This window comes from Podarcis bocagei (genome assembly GCF_964188305.1).
Source record: "Podarcis bocagei genome assembly, chromosome: 13".
Classification (NCBI taxonomy): Eukaryota; Metazoa; Chordata; class Lepidosauria; order Squamata; family Lacertidae; genus Podarcis; species Podarcis bocagei.
Window position 1 is genome coordinate 57,649,185 of NC_138138.1, and position 17,289 is coordinate 57,666,473.

The window sequence follows — 17,289 nt, forward strand, 5'->3', positions numbered from 1 at the left end:
ACGGGGCTGGTTAGGTGAATCCTGGTTACATTTTTTAATGGTTTGTAAACTAGTGAGGAGCATATTTTAGTATTTCATGATAAGCAGACAAATAAAACAGCAACAATAAATAAATAAATGATGGTAACAACATTCAGAAGAAGAATTAAGGTGAATAAGTTCCTTATTCTCAGCACATAAACCTTCTTCAATAACATTGTCAGTCTTTGTTAAGGGCTGTTTTGACAGAAGCCAAGAGGAAGAGGCGAGTAATTCCTGGGACTCCAGAGGAACCCTGCCTGCCCCACCCCTCCGCCTCTTTCCCCACAAGGACGCCTTCCCCTACCTGAGCTGGTTCCACAGTCCCTGCTTCCCCTCTGCCACCAAGAAAAGATGGATGAGAAGGTCTTGCCAGCAACCTTATATCACCTGCAAGAGACAAAGGTAAGTGGGAAGCCAGTCTAGTGTCCAGATTCAGGGAAGTAATAGCAGCATTCTATACTGCTTGGGATGCAGGTGACACTCTGGGTTAAACCACAGAGCCTAGGGCTTGCCGATCAGAAGGTCGGCGGTTCGAATCCCCGCGACAGGGTGAACTCCCGTTGTACGGTCCCTGCTTCTGCCAACCTGGCAGTTCGAAAGAACGTCAAGTGAAAGTAGGTAAATAGGTACCGCTCCGGCGGGAAGGTAAATGGCGTTTCCGTGCGCTGCTCTGGTTTGCCAGAAGTGGCTTAATCCTGCTGGCCACATGACCTGGAAGCTGTACGCCGGCTCCCTCAGCCAATAAAGCGAGATGAGCGCCACAACCCCAGAGTTGTCCACAACTGGACCTAATGGTTAGGGGTCCCTTTACCTTTATACTGCTTGGTCAAACCACAGATGGAATACTTTAGCCACACATGGACAACAATTTAGGAAGGATGTTGACAAGCTGGAACATGTGCAGAGGAGGGTAGCCAAGATGATCAAGGGTCTGGAAGCCAAGCCGTATGAGGAATGGTTGAGATGGGGAAAGAGGAACCTGACAGGAGGGGAATTGGCTCGTGGCTTCAAGGAGCTTCTGTCTCTGAGGGTAAGGGGTGTTCAAGAATGGAACAGCCTCCCTGTGAAGGCTGGTGGACTCTCCTTCCATGGAGATTTTAAAAGCGTCATGGATGCTTTAGTGGAGATTCTTGTAATGCAGGGAGGTGGACTAGATGACAGCCAGGGTCCCTTCCCACTCTACAATTCTGTGATTCTATGAAAGTCTCATTTGCTGAGTGCTCTCTGATTTGGGGTTGTGTTGGGCTGTCGTGGATGGGGTGGCGCTGTAGTCTAAGCCACAGAGCCTCTTGAGCTTGCTGATTGTAAGGTCGGAGGTTCGAATCTGCGTGACAGGCTGAGCTCCCATTGCTCAAATGGCTTTTCCATGCGATCTGGCACCCATCACAGTGTCCTGTTGCACCAGAAGCGGTCTAGTCCTGCTGGCCACCTGACCCTGAATCCTGCCTGGTCAAACGCCGGCTCACTCAGGCTGAAATCAGCGATGAGAGCCACACCTCAAAGCTGAATTCGACTGGACCTAACCGTCCAGGGGTCCTTTACCTCACCTGCCCCAGGGAGTTGGCACAATAAGGAACACAGTTTCATACCTGCAGCGAACTCGCCTCCTGCTCTGGTTTGCAGAAAAGAAGGGGTCAGGACTCTCTGCTCCCTCACTTGGGGGTCCCACGCTGCATGGATTTGGAAGACCCCCTCTGCCCCCTCCCCTTCGCCCCAATGCACCCTCTGGGGAAGGGAAAGGAGGCTCACCAGATCCCAGAAGAGAGCGGGCAGATCCCTTCCTCTCGAGCAAGGCAGGCGCTGCGGAGGGAGGGGCTTTGGTTCTGGAGGACCTGCCAGCTTCACCTTCCTTTTCCTGTCCAGTCTAGGAATACAGCTCCACTCCTCTTAACCCTTGGCCAGCCAATCTTCTTTGTTCTTTTAATCCTTTGGTCCAGGGTGATGGATGTACAGATGGACTCCAGCTACAAAAGCTGAGGCTGCGGATGAGGACAGTGACCATCCTGGCTGTGAGTCACAGGCACTTTTCCAGCTCAAGCTGGCAGACATAGCTCAATGCTCCTCCAAAGACACCCCCACTTTAAAATCACTTTTTTAAAAAACCACAACTATCCAATACAGTACTAAAAACCAGCACATAAGACAGTTCAGCAAATGCCTGGGATTGACACCAAACAGGTGTCAATAGGCAGCTAAAATCAGACTGGGATTTTTGGGTGGGCAAGGAAGATTCTCCATCCATTTCTCAAACCGCCTGCATTGGAGAAATTTTACTGGTCTACTTTATATGGATGTTTGTTTTTATGAAGCGCTTTGAACACTTCGGAATGTCCCATGAAGAGGTCTAGTTTATCTCCCCATGTTATGCCCCCTTTGCCATCACTCGGAGGTGCTCTGGCAGTGCCCACACCTCCCTGCGCCACCTTCCCACTTTTATTCAAGGGGCCTTTCACCAAACACCCCCTTGATTCCTGGTGCCACCCCACAGAACTCCTATCTGAACACTTCTCCCCCAACATAGCAAGGAATGACATGTCTTGTGCAGTATAACAGTTTTATTAAAACATAAACAGGAAGTTCAAGGTAACTTTGTGTACATCATGTGCTTTCAGATATGCCTGTTACTTTTATTTTATAAAAACTGTAAAAGGAGGCTTTATTATGCTGTTCCTCTTCTACTGATCTAACCAACCCTCCTTCACAACTCCCACCACTCTCCCACCCCACTCCGACCTCCAACTGTCTCTCCTGAAGAGGCCAGAAACCACCTTGGCTGAGAGTCCTGGAAGACCATCTCTCTGCAGGTCTTTTTCAACATGGCCTAGGACAGAAGGACCCAGTGCTACAAAGGTTGAGGCTGATGAAGAGGACAGAGACCACCCTGGCTGTAAGTCTCCAAAACCTCCATCCTTGCAGGCCTTTTCTCATGGAGTCCAGACTGACTCCAGCTACAAAAGCTGAGGCTGCTGAACAGAGACTTTGCTTTAGCAGGTTGGGGGAGGGGGAGTTGTAGCTGTAGGTTTTTGTATATTTTAGAACTTCTCATGATTTATGCGGGTATTCTTCAGTCTGGTTGTGTATTCTAAAGTTTTATTTATTGTTTATGACTACTTGCCGATCGTCAGGTCGGCGGTTCGAATCCCCGCGGCGGGGTGCGCTCCCATCGTTCGGTCCCAGCGCCTGCCAACCTAGCAGTTAGAAAGCACCTCTGGGTGCAAGTAGATAAATAGGGACCGCTTACCAGCGGGAAGGTAAACTGCATTTCCGTGTGCTGCGGTGGCTCGCCAGATGCAGCTTGTCACGCTGGCCACGTGACCCGGAAGTGTCTGCAGACAGTGCTGGCTCCCGGCCTCTAGAATGAGATGAGCGCACAACCCTAGAGTCTGGCAAGACTGGCCCGTACGGGCAGGGGTACCTTTACCTTTTTACTTTGCCATTTATTACATTTGTATAATGACTTTCACCAGAAGATCTCAGAATGCTTCACAGCATAAAAATACAAAATAAAAACACAAGATACATAATAAAAGCAAGAATCAATACAAAAGAATAACAATCTTCCCACAAACACATTTGTAAAGACATACAGTAGTACCTTGGTTCTCAAACGCCTTGGTCTTCAAACAACTTGAAACCCACAAGAAAGGAAGTGTTCTGGTTTGTGAACATTTTTCAGAAGCCAAACATGCTCTGTTTCAAGTGCCCCACTTTCGTTTTGAGTGTTATGCTGAGGTCTGTCTTTTTTTTTTGCTATTTATTTTTGCGGCTCTTTTTTTGTGTGTGTTTTAGGGGTTGTTTTTAAAAGTCTGAAATGGATTAATCCATTTTGCATTACTTTCTATGGGAAAGCGCATCTTGGTTTTGGAACGCTTTGGTTTGGGAATGGACTTCCAGAGCGGATAAAGTTCGAGAACCAAGGTAGATGGTTACTCACCCTTTCTGCCCCCCTAGCTAACAGTACCTTAAATGCACTATTATATTATTGTTTTGATACATGTGTACACAACCTTAAAAACAAGGACCGGAATACTGCGCCTAAACGTGAAGCAGAAGCGCACAAAGGCACAATTTCTGAGAGTCTCATGACAGAGCTAGTGTGGTATAGTGGTTAGTGTCAGAGTATGACTTGGCAGACCTGGGTTCAAATTCCTACTCGGCCATGAGGCTCACCAAGTGTCCTTGGGGGCCTGGCACTGCTTCACATCCTGACCAACCTCACAGGGTTGTTGTCAGTATTAAAAGAAGAGGGGGAGAACCTTGGGGAGAAAGGGGGCTTTTGAATGCAAGAAATGAATTTCAGTAGGGACAAATATCAGGTTCTGCACATAGGCAGGAATAACATGCATATACAGTGGTACCTTGAGTTACAGACGCTTCAGGTTACAGACTCCGCTTACCCAGAAATATTACCTCGGGTAAAGAATTTTGCTTCAGGATGAGAACAGAAATCGTGCAGCGGCAGCAGCGGGAGGCCCCATTAGCTAAAGTGGTACCTCAGGTTAAGAACAGTTTCAGGTTAAGAACAGACCTCTAGAACGAATTAAGTTCTTAACCCGAGGTACCACTGTATTGGAAAAGGATCAAGGGTTCTTAGTAGGCCACAAGCTTGTAGTGAGTCAACAGTGAGGTGCAGCAGCAAAAAACCCCAACTAATGCTATTCTAGGCTGCATCAACATAGAATCATAGAATTATGCAGTTTGCAGGAACCCCAAGGGTCTTCCACTCCAAGCCCTGCAATGCAGGAATGTTGTGTTGCACACATTCTGTCTCCACAATGGCTTTGATGCTTCTGGGGCCAAACCTTTTGAACCAGACTTCTGGATCGGCTTCATCCCTGACAAGCTGGAATGGTGCAGAGGAGGGAGACCAAAGGGATCATGGCTCTGGAAACCAAGACTTCGGAGAAACGGTTGAGGGAGCAGGGATGTTTATTATGGAGATGGAGAAGGAGATGTGATAGACATCTTCCAACATCGAAAGAGCTGTGCCATGGAAGAGTGAGCAAACTTGCTTTTTTCTCTTCTGGTGGAAGGACACACCAATGCATTCAAGATACAAGTAAGGGAATCTGATGAAACATCAGGCAGAACTTTCTAACAGCAAGAACTGTTTGACTTTGGAACAAAGAGGTTCAGGTGGTGGTGGACTCTTCTTGAATTGAAGGATTTTAAGCAAAGGTTGGGTGGCCATCTGTTATGAATTATTTTGTTGAATATCCTTCATTGCAGGGGGTTGGAGAAGATGACTCTCACCATCCAATCCAATGCAACAATTCAATGATTCTTGGGGAATCTGATTCTCCCCGCTGTGAGTTCTTTGATGGGAAGTGAGAAAGGACTCCTGACTAAAACACTCTCCACATTCCAAGCATTTATACGGTCTCTCCATTGTATGGATTATTTGATGGGAAATGAGATGGGAGTCCTGACTAAAAGTCCTTCCACATTCCAAGCATTTATGTGGGCTCACCCAGGTATGAGTTCTTTGATGGGAAGTGAGACTTCCTTTCTGAGTGAATCTCATTCCACACTCCAAGCACTGATAGGGTTTCTCCCCTGTATGAGTTCTTTGATGGAAAGTGAAAGAGTCACTCCGAGAGAAGCTCTTTCCACATTCCAAGCACTGGAATGGTTTCTCCCCTGTATGAATTATTTGATGGGCAGTGAGTTTGATGCTTTCACTGAAGCTCTTTCCACATTCCAAGCACTGATAAGGTTTTGTATGAATTCTTTGATGGGAGGTGAGATTATATTTCCAGTCAAAGCTTTTTCCACATTCCCAGCACTTATATGGTTTCTCCCTTGTATGGATTTTTTGATGGGAAGTGACATAGGCCTTTGTACTGAAGCTCTTCCCGCATTCCAAGCATTGATAAGGTTTCTCTCCTTTATGAATTCTTTGATGGGTAGTGAGATTTTGCTTCATGTTGAAACTCTTTCCACATTCCAAGCACTGATAGGGTTTCTCCCCTGTGTGAATTCTTTGATGGGCCGTGAGATGGGACCTCTGATGGAAGCTCTTCCCACATTCCAAGCACTGATACGTTTTCTTCCCAATGGGATTTCTTGGATGGGATGATGAATGAGAGCTCTCTCCACACTCCTCATTTTGACATGGGTTCTCCACTGTGTGGATTTTGTCACGGATTCGCTGGTTCTTAGTTTCTAATTCATCACCACCTGCAACAAAGAGAGGAACAGATCAGAGCCTAAGAAAGAAATGGAGTTCCCAGTGTTCGAAAACCAAGGTTCAGCTTCCGATTGGCTGCAGGAGCTTTCTGCACTCAAGCGGAAGCCACGTCGGACGTTTGGCTTCTGAAAAATGTTCGCAAACTGGAACACTTCCGGGTTTGCAGCGTTTGGTAGCTGATTTGTTTGGCAACTAAGCCATTTGAGAACCAAGTTACCACTGCTTAGTATGCCTTTACTGGTTAAAGTAGTGGTTAACATTGAGAACTGTTCAGATTTTGTAGTTAGAAGGGCATGATCATAAATTGGGCTGGTACGCATATTTGTGGTATGGAAAAACTGAAAGGCATAAAGCTTTCATGAATCATGTTATTAGGAAAAACTTATATATAGTTTGGGATAAATGTAAAAACTTGCTGGGAAATAGAAACCATAATGGCAAAATATTATTAGAATGGTAGACAAAACATGAACAGGTCAAATCGCTGATGATACATTGAGCAGTGGATAGATGATATAACATTGAAATGGCAGCATGGGAAAGATTGTGGAATGGAGATTTGAAATTTACAGCATGTTATGAGTTAAAAGAAAATGATGTATAGATGGTATTTGACTCCTAGTAACTTAGCTAAAATGTACAAGACCAAATCAAATGCCTGCTGGGAATGTCAAGTGAAGGAAGGTACCTTTTTCACATATTGTGTTCCTGTAAGATAGTAAAAGTCTTCGGGGAAATGATTTATAACGAGTTGAAAAAAATGCTGAAAATAATCTTTGTTAAAAAACCGGAAGCTTCCCTTTCAGGTATAATGGGGGGAAAGGTAGCCAAAGATGCGTGGAAAAACCTGTTTATGTATGCTACCACAGCTGCCTGAATGGTATACGCCCAAAGACGGAAAGAAAAAGTACCAACCAAAGACGACTGGCAAGTAAAACTGACGTAACATGCTGAGATTGCCAAACTTGCCAGAAGATTAAGAGATCAACGTGAGATACTTATTTTTAACAGAATGGGGAAATTTTGCTGAATATATAAAGACAATTGAAAACAATTGAAAATGTTAGCAGGATTGACATAAATATGAGCAATTAGAAGTAAGTTAAAGGAAGTATAAGGATACATTTGCAAATATATTTGAATTGATTATGCAGTAAGAATAGAATATCAAATAAGGAACCCCAGAGTTGGGGGTGGGAGGGAAGTGGCAGAAAATGTAGGCTGAATTTGTTTAGATTTAAATGTTGTTGTTGAAACATTGTAGAATGTAAAAATGAATATATATATATATATATATATTTGCTTTCGTAGATTTTCACGGGTACAGGAATGTAGGTTTTGGTGTCTTCGGGTGTCTTCCCGTGTAAGAGTTGGGGTGTCTAGGCGACGTTTCGACGAGGTCTCACTCGTCATCTTCAGGCTGGTGCTTTCGGCTTCTTGTTACTGGAACAGAGCAGGATCTCAGTGTTTGAGTTCCTATAAATACTGTTGAGGGGGTGTGGTGCAGAGAAGAAGTTCCCAGGTTATTGTGCCTTTTCTTCTTTTGTTCTTTAATTACTTGGGGGATATCTTGAGTGATATCTTGAGTGGTATTCTGAGTACCACTTAGGTGGGTCATTAAGTGTGGATTAGTTGCTATAGCTTTCGTGTCTTGACCTTTTGAGCTAGTGAAGAGATTTTTCTGAGAAGATGGCTGTACTGCACTTAGTTGTGCTCTGGCTTGGCTTCGTGTATAGGGGCGAGCTGTGGTTTTGTGCCCTGTGCCAGCCAGATCTGTGTAGGGATTGCAGGGGGGTGCAGCATCCGGAGGTGCCACTATGGTTTGGCTACCGGATGGAGTCTGTAATTTATCTGTGGAGAGGGTCTGGGTTTGGGTCTGGTGTGGTTGATAGGTGATGGCGTTCTGTGTGCCTCTGGTCCTGGTGTCGGTTTTTGTGGGGAGGGCTAATTTCCAGATGTCTGGCAGGCGGGACGTGTCGTCACGCTTGTTCATGTTGTGAGGGTGTTTCTCTATCTCGATGGCTTCCATGATTATTCTCTTGTGGTGATGTTCCATGTTAAAGAGCAATTTGGAATCTGCAAAATTAATTTCGTGTCCTGTTTCTTTCATGTGTTGGAAAAGAGAGGAGGTTTTTTCTTCTTTTTTGACGGCATTCTTGTGTTCTGCGATACGTGCATTTATTCGTCTGTTTGTTTGTCCAATGTACGTGGCTGGGCAGACTTTGCAGGGTATTTCATAGACCCCTTGGTTTTCCAACTGGATTTTATCTTTGGGGTTTCTGAGGATATTGGCTATTTTTTGGTTGGTGCAAAAGGCTGTTTTGATATTGTGTTTATGGAGGATTTTGCTGATTTTGTCTGTAGTGCCCTTGATATAAGGAAGGAGGGCCATGCCATTGTTTTCTTCTGTGTCTTGGTTTTTGGGGGGTGTTTCTTTTTGGATTAGCTTCGTAACCCTGTTTTGCTGGTATCCATTGGCGATTAACACATTTGAGAGATTCTGTAACTCAGTTGTCAAGTGGTCTTTGTCAGCCAGGCGTTTGGTTCTGGAGATGAGAGTCTTGGCTACGGAGTTTATTTGTGCAGGGTGGTGGTGTGATTGTGCATGTAAGTAGCGGTTGGTGTGTGTTTTTTTCTGGTAGATAGTGTGTCCTAGGGAGCCATCAGGTTTTTTGTAGATTAGGACGTCAAGGAAGGGAAGTTGGTTGTTGGCTTCTATTTCCATAGTAAATTGTATTTTGGGGTGTAGGCTGTTGAGATGTGTGAGGAAGCTGTCTAGTTTTTCTTTCCCGTGTGGCCAAATTACAAAGGTGTCGTCAACATATCTGAGCCAAAGTTTGGGTTTGTGTTCTGACTTGTCTAAAGCATTGGTTTCAAAGTGTTCCATGTACAAATTTGCGATGACCGGTGAGAGGGGTGATCCCATAGGCGCTCCTTCTATCTGTTTGTATCTTTGTCCATTGTGGATGAAGTACGTGTTGGTTAGGCAGTGGTTGGTCAGGTCCAGGATGTATTTGGGGGGATTGTATTTGTTTTGAATGGCTGTCAAGGCTTCATTAATGGGCACTTGAGTGAAGAGAGATACAACATCGAAGCTCACAAGTAGGTCATCGGGATGTAGGTTTTGCTTCTTTATTGTTTCTATGAACTGGAAGGAGTTAGTAACGTGTGAAGCGATGGATTCTGCATAGGGCTGAAGTTGCTTAGCGAGAAATTTAGCGAGATTTTGTAGAGGTGAGCCTATGGAGCTGACTATTGGTCTGAGTGGTGTTCCTTCTTTGTGTATCTTGGGGAGACCGTAGAGTTTGGGGCATCTGGATGATTTTTCTCTGGGGATGATTCTTAGCTGGATTTCTTCACTGATAGGAGAGGCTTTTATTTTGGATTTGGTGGTTTTTTCCAGATAGGTGGTGGGATCTGTTTTTATAGGTTGGTAGGTAGGGTCTTGGAGTAGATTTGATAGTTTTGCTTGGTAGTCCGATGTGTTCATCACAACAGTGGCATTACCTTTGTCTGCTGGGAGAATGATTATGTTGTTGTCTTTCTTCAGGTTGGTGAGTGCTTTCTGTTCTTCAGGCGAGTGAGACCTCGTCGAAACGTCGCCTAGACACCCCAACTCTTACACGGGAAGACACCCGAAGACACCAAAACCTGCATTCCTGTACCCGTGAAAATCTACGAAAGCATATATATATATATATATATATATGCAGGTTTTGGTGTTTTCGGGTATCTTCCCGTGTAAGAGTTGGGGTGTCTAGGCGACGTTTCGACGAGGTCTCACTCGTCATCTTCAGGCTGGTGCTTTCGGCTTCTTGTTACTAGAACAGAGCAGGATCTCAGTGTTTGAGTTCCTATAAATACTGTTGAGGGGGTGTGGTGTATAGCCTCCAACGTTCTGGGCAGAGAGGAAGTTCCCAGGTTATTGTGCCTTTTCTTCTTTTGTTCATTAATTACTTGAGGGATATCTTGAGTGATTTCTTGAGTGATATTCTGAGTACCACTTAGGAGGGTCATTAGGTGTGGATTAGTTGCTAAAGCTTTCGTGTCTTGACCTCTTGAGCTTGTGAAGAGTTTTTCTGAGTTTTTCTGAGAAGAGTTTTTCTGAGAAGATGGCTGTACTGCACTTAGTTGTGCTCTGGCTTGGCTTCGTGTATAGGGGCGAGCTGTGGTTTTGTGCTCTGTGCCAGCCAGGTCTGTGTAGGGATTGCAGGGGGGTGCAGCATCCGGAGGTGCCACTATGGTTTGGCTACTGGATGGTATCTGTAATTTATCTGTGGAGAGGGTCTGGGTTTGGGTCTGGTGTGGTTGATTGGAGATGGCGTTCTGTGTGCCTCTGGTTCTGGTGTCGGTTTTTGTGGGGAGGGCTAATTTCCAGATGTCTGGCAGGCGGGACGTGTCGTCACGCTTGTTCATGTTGTGAGGGTGTTTCTCTATCTCGATGGCTTCCATGATTATTCTCTTGTGGTGATGTTCCATGTTAAAGAGCAATTTGGAATCTGCAAAATTAATTTCGTGTCCTGTTTCTTTCATGTGTTGGTAAAGAGAGGAAGTTTTTTCTTCTTTTTTGACGGCATTCTTGTGTATCTGCGATACGGCATTCTTGTGTTCTGCGATAACACAAGAATGCCGTCAAAAAAGAAGAAAAAACTTCCTCTCTTTACCAACACATGAAAGAAACAGGACACGAAATTAATTTTGCAGATTCCAAATTGCTCTTTAACATGGAACATCACCACAAGAGAATAATCATGGAAGCCATCGAGATAGAGAAACACCCTCACAACATGAACAAGCGTGACGACACGTCCCGCCTGCCAGACATCTGGAAATTAGCCCTCCCCACAAAAACCGACACCAGAACCAGAGGCACACAGAACGCCATCTCCAATCAACCACACCAGACCCAAACCCAGACCCTCTCCACAGATAAATTACAGATACCATCCAGTAGCCAAACCATAGTGGCACCTCCGGATGCTGCACCCCCCTGCAATCCCTACACAGACCTGGCTGGCACAGGGCACAAAACCACAGCTCGCCCCTATACACGAAGCCAAGCCAGAGCACAACTAAGTGCAGTACAGCCATCTTCTCAGAAAAACTCTTCTCAGAAAAACTCAGAAAAACTCTTCACAAGCTCAAGAGGTCAAGACACGAAAGCTTTAGCAACTAATCCACACCTAATGACCCTCCTAAGTGGTACTCAGAATATCACTCAAGAAATCACTCAAGATATCCCTCAAGTAATTAATGAACAAAAGAAGAAAAGGCACAATAACCTGGGAACTTCCTCTCTGCCCAGAACGTTGGAGGCTATACACCACACCCCCTCAACAGTATTTATAGGAACTCAAACACTGAGATCCTGCTCTGTTCTAGTAACAAGAAGCCGAAAGCACCAGCCTGAAGATGACGAGTGAGACCTCGTCGAAACGTCGCCTAGACACCCCAACTCTTACACGGGAAGATACCCGAAAACACCAAAACCTGCATTCCTGTACCCGTGAAAATCTACGAAAGCAAATATATATATATATATATATATATATATATATATATGCAGGTTTTGGTGTCTTCGGGTGTCTTCCCGTGTAAGAGTTGGGGTGTCTAGGCGACGTTTCGACGAGGTCTCACTCGTCATCTTCAGGCTGGTGCTTTCGGCTTCTTGTTACTGGAACAAGAAGCCGAAAGCACCAGCCTGAAGATGACGAGTGAGACCTCGTCGAAACGTCGCCTAGACACCCCAACTCTTACACGGGAAGACACCCGAAGACACCAAAACCTGCATTCCTGTACCCGTGAAAATCTACGAAAGCAAATATATATATATATATATATATATATATATGAATGAATGAAGGGATGTGGGTGGTGCTGTGGTCTAAACCACTGAGCCCAGGGCTTGCCGATCAGAAGGTCGGCGGTTCGAATCCCCGCGACAGGGTGAGCTCCCGTTACTCAGTCCCAGCTCCTGCCCACCTAGCAGTTCGAAAGCATGTCAAAGTGCAAGTAGATAAATAGGTACTGCTCTGGCAGGAAGGTAAACGGCATTTCCGTGCGCTGCTCTGGTTTCGCCAGAAGCGGCTTAGTCATGCTGGCCACATGACCTGGAAGCTGTCTGCGGACAAACACCAGCTCCCTTGGCCAGTAAAGCGAGATGAGCGCTGCAACCCCAGAGTCATCCGCGACTGGACTTAAGGGTCAGGGGTCCTTTACCTTTTAAAAATGAAGACTCATTTTAAAAGGTTTGGGCAGTTCAGAGCAGCCTGATCTCTGTTTAACATAAAGGTATATAAAAGGATGTCAGATAGAGGAGAGAGAAAGGTTGTTTTCTGCTGCTCCAGAGAAGCGGACACGGAGCAATGGATCCAAACTACAAGAAAGAAGATTCAACCTAAACATTAGGAAGAACTTCCTGACAGTAAGAGCTGTTCGACAGTGGAATTTGCTGCCAAGGAGTGTGGTGGAGTCTCCTCCTTTGGAGGTCTCTAAGCAGAGGCTTGACAACCATATGTCAGGAGTGCTCTGATGGTGTTTCCTGCTTGGCAGGGGGTTGGACTCGGTGGCCCTTGTGGTCTCTTCCAACTCTATGATGCTATAATTCTAAAGGTACCGTTGACAATTAAGATCTCTGTTTAGAAAGGCATAATTGGAGGAAGGACATTCCCAGCCCAAACAGTCCTCCATTCAAGGTGACTTGTGGAGGTGTTGGAAGCCCAGCGGCTGAAGGCAGCGCTATTGAGCTCCATCACAATAGAGATACAGGTATGGAATTTCAGAACAGATCTCATGATCCAACTAGGAGCCTTACTGAGAGAGGCCAGGATACCACGATTCTCCTCTGTAACCTCCTTATGCAGAGCTCTCTGGGCAGGATCCAGCAACGCCCACTCCTCAGCCGTGAAACAAACAGTGACATCTTCAAAAGAAACTGAGCTCTGAAAGAAAAATATCCTTCTCTTAGGCAGCATAAAGATTATTTCCTGCACGTTGCTCTTTTGCTTCCTGCCTGGGTTGTTGTAATTGGATTGGTCTGCTGCGCATTTTGATTATTGATGCTTATTTTAATGCTTTAATGGAGTTCTTTCATCGTGTATTTTAATGATGGGTATGAATCTTAGTGAAAATGGGTGGAACTCCACCTTGTTTTATTCAGATCATTGTCTCTGTGCAAGCATTCCAGTTTGTCAAATGGAAGAATCCCTCTCTCCTCTCCCTGTGTGTTGTTCTGGGATGGAAAGACTCCCCAGATGTTCCAAAGACAATTTATCATGAATAATAGTAGCGACATTCAGAGTTAAGGTGAAGGGGTTACTCGTTATCCTCAGCACAAAAACCTTCATTAATGGCATTTTCAGCCTTTGTTAAGGGCAGCTTTGACAGAAGTCAAGAGGGGATTCATTTGTCCCCAGAAACGCCCTGTCTCCCCCCCCTCAACCTCTTTCCCCCCAGGCTCCTTCCCCCTACCTGATCCGGTTCCTCAGCCGCTGCTTCCCCTCCACCAGGAGGAAGAGATGGAGGAGGAGGAGGTCTTGCCGGCATCCTTCTTTCACCTGCGAGAGACAAAGGGAAGTGGGGAGACAGGAGTGCAGGATGCTTCTCTCAGAGGTGAAGCAGTGCATCTCTAACTACAGATTAAGAAATACTCCCCTATACCTATTTCAGATTTAATTGTGCAAAATCATATATCAGGCTCCTCTGGGCTCTGGGCCTCAAGTGTCTTCCCCAAAAAGATCAAAAGAACCACTAGATTACTTTCAACACCAACAGAATGGGACCAAACTGAGAAAATACTCCTTCCTTCTTACCCAGTGGCTTATCTCTGGTGTCCAACAGAGACTTCTCTACTTCAGAGGAATCAGGACACAATTCAGCAAACGGAACATTTCCCTGAAACAGCAACAAGGATTTAAAACAGACGGGGAAAAGAATCAGAATAGGAATGACAGAGACAAAAAATTTAGCAGCATCTGGTAGCCTTCCAAAAAAGGATAAGATTTAGGGATCTTCTCCCTCCTTGGAGCCCCTTGGGAGCATCCAGAGGAAAGTCTCTCTCACCTGCTTCCTCTCCTCCGCCTGACTCAGGAGGAAACCTTCGGCCAGGGCCACTGCCTGGGAACTGGTCTCTGCTCCACAGTCCCTCACCCAGCTCTCCATCTCCGGCGGAAGGACAGCCAGGAACTGCTCCAAGATCACCAGGTCCAGCATCTCAGCTTTCGTGTGCCTTTCTGGCTTCAGCCACTGGTGGCAAAGGTGGTGGAGTCGGCTGCAAACCTCACGGGGTCCTTTGGCCTCCTGGTAACGGTCCCAGCTGAACTGCTGGCTCTGCACCTCTGAGCGGAGGGTGTCCTCCTCTCCCAGGATCTTCTGCCCAGAGCCTTCCCAGAATCCTGCACTGCTCCCCGTTTCCATGGCCGGGCCTCTTCCTGCTTCAGGACCAGCTGAGTCTTGCTCATCCATGTGTGTTCAAAGGAAGCCTCCAAGAGACAGGAAGGATCCCCTTGGCCCTCTGCCAAGTTCTGGTCGTCCAAATTAGAGGCGCTAGAAAATCCAACAAAGAAAAACCATTGTTCTGTTATAAAATCACAACATGGAGAAGAGGGGAAAAATGTTCTCTGAGCAAGCGAGGATGAGTCTCGCTAGGAACCAAGGCTGGGCTGCAGCACTGGCCGGACTTTGAGCTTTGCTTAAGAAGAGAAAGGAGAAGGAAAGTGACCGTCCCAGATGTGCAGGAAAGTGAAGGGATTTCTGTGAAATGAATCAGCCTGGTTGATCCTGCCTTTCCGTGTTTGCAGTCAAGGAATAAAGTCAGAACAGTGAGTGACAAGTGAGTCATTCATACCAAGTGTAACGTGGAAACCAGGCTATAGCGAGGAGTTCCCACCTCCTCAAGACAAACTACTGAGATGGGGTCCTTTTTTCCTTGTTCTTAGGGCCAGATCCTCATCTGGGAAACGCCCTGAGGGCCAAGTGGGTGAGGCCAAAGGACAGAACTCAAAAGCAGGTAAAGTAGGACCTACCTTCTTTCTGTGATTGCAACTGTTTTCAAGGTTGTGTTTTAATCCGGGAATTTGCCCTGGGAATTCAGGAAGGTGGCTGTGTAATTAAGAATGTGACACAGCCGAACCCCCACATCTGCATGGGGTACTTCTGGATCCCTTGAGTGTCCGCTTCAACATCCCACTCGTGTGCCAGCCTCAGTCCCTTTGTGGCCAGGGGACTCCATGCTCTGCTTCTGGGGGGGATATTTGCCATGCCCTCCATGTGGAGCTGCGCTTGAAGATGACTCGGAAATCGATGGAAAGCAGGGAGCAAGTTACGGGCTGGCTTCCCTCATGGCATTTCCCCCCCTGGGCTCCCAAAGGCAGCAGCCATGGGTCTGGCCAGCATTGGAGGGGAGATTCCTGCACTGCTCCTGTTTGGCCTAGAGGACTCTGGTGGCTCCCTCCCCACCCCCCCCTGGACCCTCTGCTCCCTGATTTGGGGGGGGTCCCCCTTCCCCCTCCCCTTCCCCCCCTAAGCGAGAAGAGAGGGAGACTCACTCGACGCAGGAGGCGCCTCCGAGGAGAGAACAGCTGCCTCCTCTGACAGGAAGGGGCTGGGGGGCGGGGCTTGGGCTCTGGAGGACCCGCCCCCGCCTGCATTTCTGGTCCTCTCTAGGAATCCAGCTCAGTGCCTCTTCACCCGGCTGAAAGAACCAGAGGACATCTCGTTGGAACAAGTCTCGCGGCAGCATTTGACGAGCCGTTTCCTCCTTTCTCTCTTCTTCTCTTTTCCTTGCCCCTTCCTTCTGCCCAGCAGGGAGAGCTCAGCCCCCCTCAGAGCAGCCCCACTTGCAAGGCAGCTCCAGAAAGGGGGCAAGACTAAGGGGGCCGGAGGGGGAGAGGGAGAGATGGAGAGCGGAGCTGGAGGGGGCGGGAACCTCTCTCTCTGATTGGCTCCCCAGAGAGGCGGGGGCGGAGCCAGGCCTTTGGGCGGGAAGAGGAGAGGCGCCTTTTCGGAGGGAGTTTGGAGGCTGGAGCTGAGGGAGAAGGGGCTCTGGCCTGAGGAGAATCTCGGGGGCCAGAAGAAGGAGAGGGGAAGAGGGGCTGAGTCTGAGGGAGAAGTGGCTCTGGCCTGAGGAGAATCTCGGGGGCCAGAAGAAGGAGAGAGGAAGAGGGGCTGAGTCTGAGGGAGAAGTGGCTCTGGCCTGAGGAGAATCTCGGGGGCCAGAAGAAGGAGAGGGGCTGAGTTGGAGGGAGAAGTGGCTCTGGCCTGAGGAGAATCTCGGGGGCCAGAAGAAGGAGAGGGGAAGAGGGGCTGAGTCTGAGGGAGAAGTGGCTCTGGCCTGAGGAGAATCTCGGGGGCCAGAAGAAGGAGAGGGGAAGAGGGGCTGAGTCGGGGGGAGAAGTGGCTCTGGCCTGAGGAGAATCTCGGGGGCCAGAAGAAGGAGAGGGGAAGAGGGGCTGAGTCTGAGGGAGAAGTGGCTCTGGCCTGAGGAGAATCTCGGGGGCCAGAAGAAGGAGAGGGGAAGAGGGGCTGAGTCTGAGGGAGAAGTGGCTCTGGCCTGAGGAGAATCTCGGGGGCCAGAAGGAGGAGAGGGGAAGAGGGGCTGAGTCTGAGGGAGAAGTGGCTCTGGCCTGAGGAGAATCTCGGGGGCCAGAAGAAGGAGAGGGGAAGAGGGGCTGAGTCTGAGGGAGAAGTGGCTCTGGCCTGAGGAGAATCTCGGGGGCCAGAAGAAGGAGAGGGGAAGAGGGGCTGAGTCCGAGGGAGAAGTGGCTCTGGCCTGAGGAGAATCTCGGGGGCCAGAAGAAGGAGAGGGGAAGAGGGGCTGAGTCTGAGGGAGAAGTGGCTCTGGCCTGAGGAGAATCTCGGGGGCCAGAAGAAGGAGAGGGGAAGAGGGGCTGAGTCCGAGGGAGAAGTGGCTCTGGCCTGAGGAGAATCTCGGGGGCCAGAAGAAGGAGAGGGGAAGAGGGGCTGAGTCGGGGGGGGTCATTTTAACAGCTCATTTTAGCAACTGAAGTTTAAGGAAAGGTGTTCCTATGTTACTGGTCTACCTTATAGGAATGTTTTAAAAGTTTGTTTTTATGGAGCAC

At 47.6% G+C, this 17,289-nt stretch overlaps 3 protein-coding genes and 1 long non-coding RNA gene across 13 annotated transcripts in view; 1 reads left to right on the plus strand and 3 right to left on the minus strand.

The window, feature by feature from the left end:
* LOC308572648 (uncharacterized protein) overlaps window positions 1-17,289 on the minus strand; it is a 152,819-nt gene that overhangs the window by 111,061 nt on the left and 24,469 nt on the right. The window contains exons 1-3 of one of the 10 annotated variants that reach the window (XM_081168895.1): window positions 15,757-15,981; window positions 14,273-14,755; window positions 14,023-14,104 (exon numbers count right to left, since the gene is read on the minus strand). The exons of 5 other annotated variants lie outside the window; for them this stretch is intronic. In XM_081168895.1, coding sequence (XP_081025021.1) covers window positions 14,023-14,104; window positions 14,273-14,674 — 484 coding nt within the window. In that variant the 5' untranslated portion in view covers window positions 14,675-14,755; window positions 15,757-15,981. Of the gene's footprint in view, window positions 1-1,610; window positions 1,864-14,022; window positions 14,105-14,272; window positions 14,756-15,756; window positions 15,982-17,289 lie in introns of those variants that run through there. 4 more of the 10 variants (XM_081168896.1, XM_081168883.1, XM_081168889.1 and 1 more) reach the window with 4 other exon arrangements.
* Window positions 1-17,289, minus strand: part of LOC308572661 (uncharacterized protein) — a 73,454-nt gene that overhangs the window by 50,095 nt on the left and 6,070 nt on the right. The window lies entirely within an intron of this gene.
* Window positions 330-13,115, plus strand: LOC308572683. The gene is made up of 3 exons (XR_014001836.1): window positions 330-423; window positions 1,959-2,030; window positions 12,994-13,115. It is a non-coding gene; the product is annotated as an uncharacterized lncRNA (long non-coding RNA).
* Window positions 4,933-14,016, minus strand: LOC308572666 (uncharacterized protein). Its single transcript, XM_081168943.1, has 3 exons — window positions 13,682-14,016; window positions 13,026-13,152; window positions 4,933-6,201 (listed from the first exon to the last, which is right to left on the minus strand). The coding sequence occupies exons 1-3, from the start codon at window positions 13,754-13,756 to the stop codon at window positions 5,216-5,218; spliced, it is 1,188 nt and encodes a 395-aa protein (XP_081025069.1). The 5' UTR covers window positions 13,757-14,016; the 3' UTR covers window positions 4,933-5,215.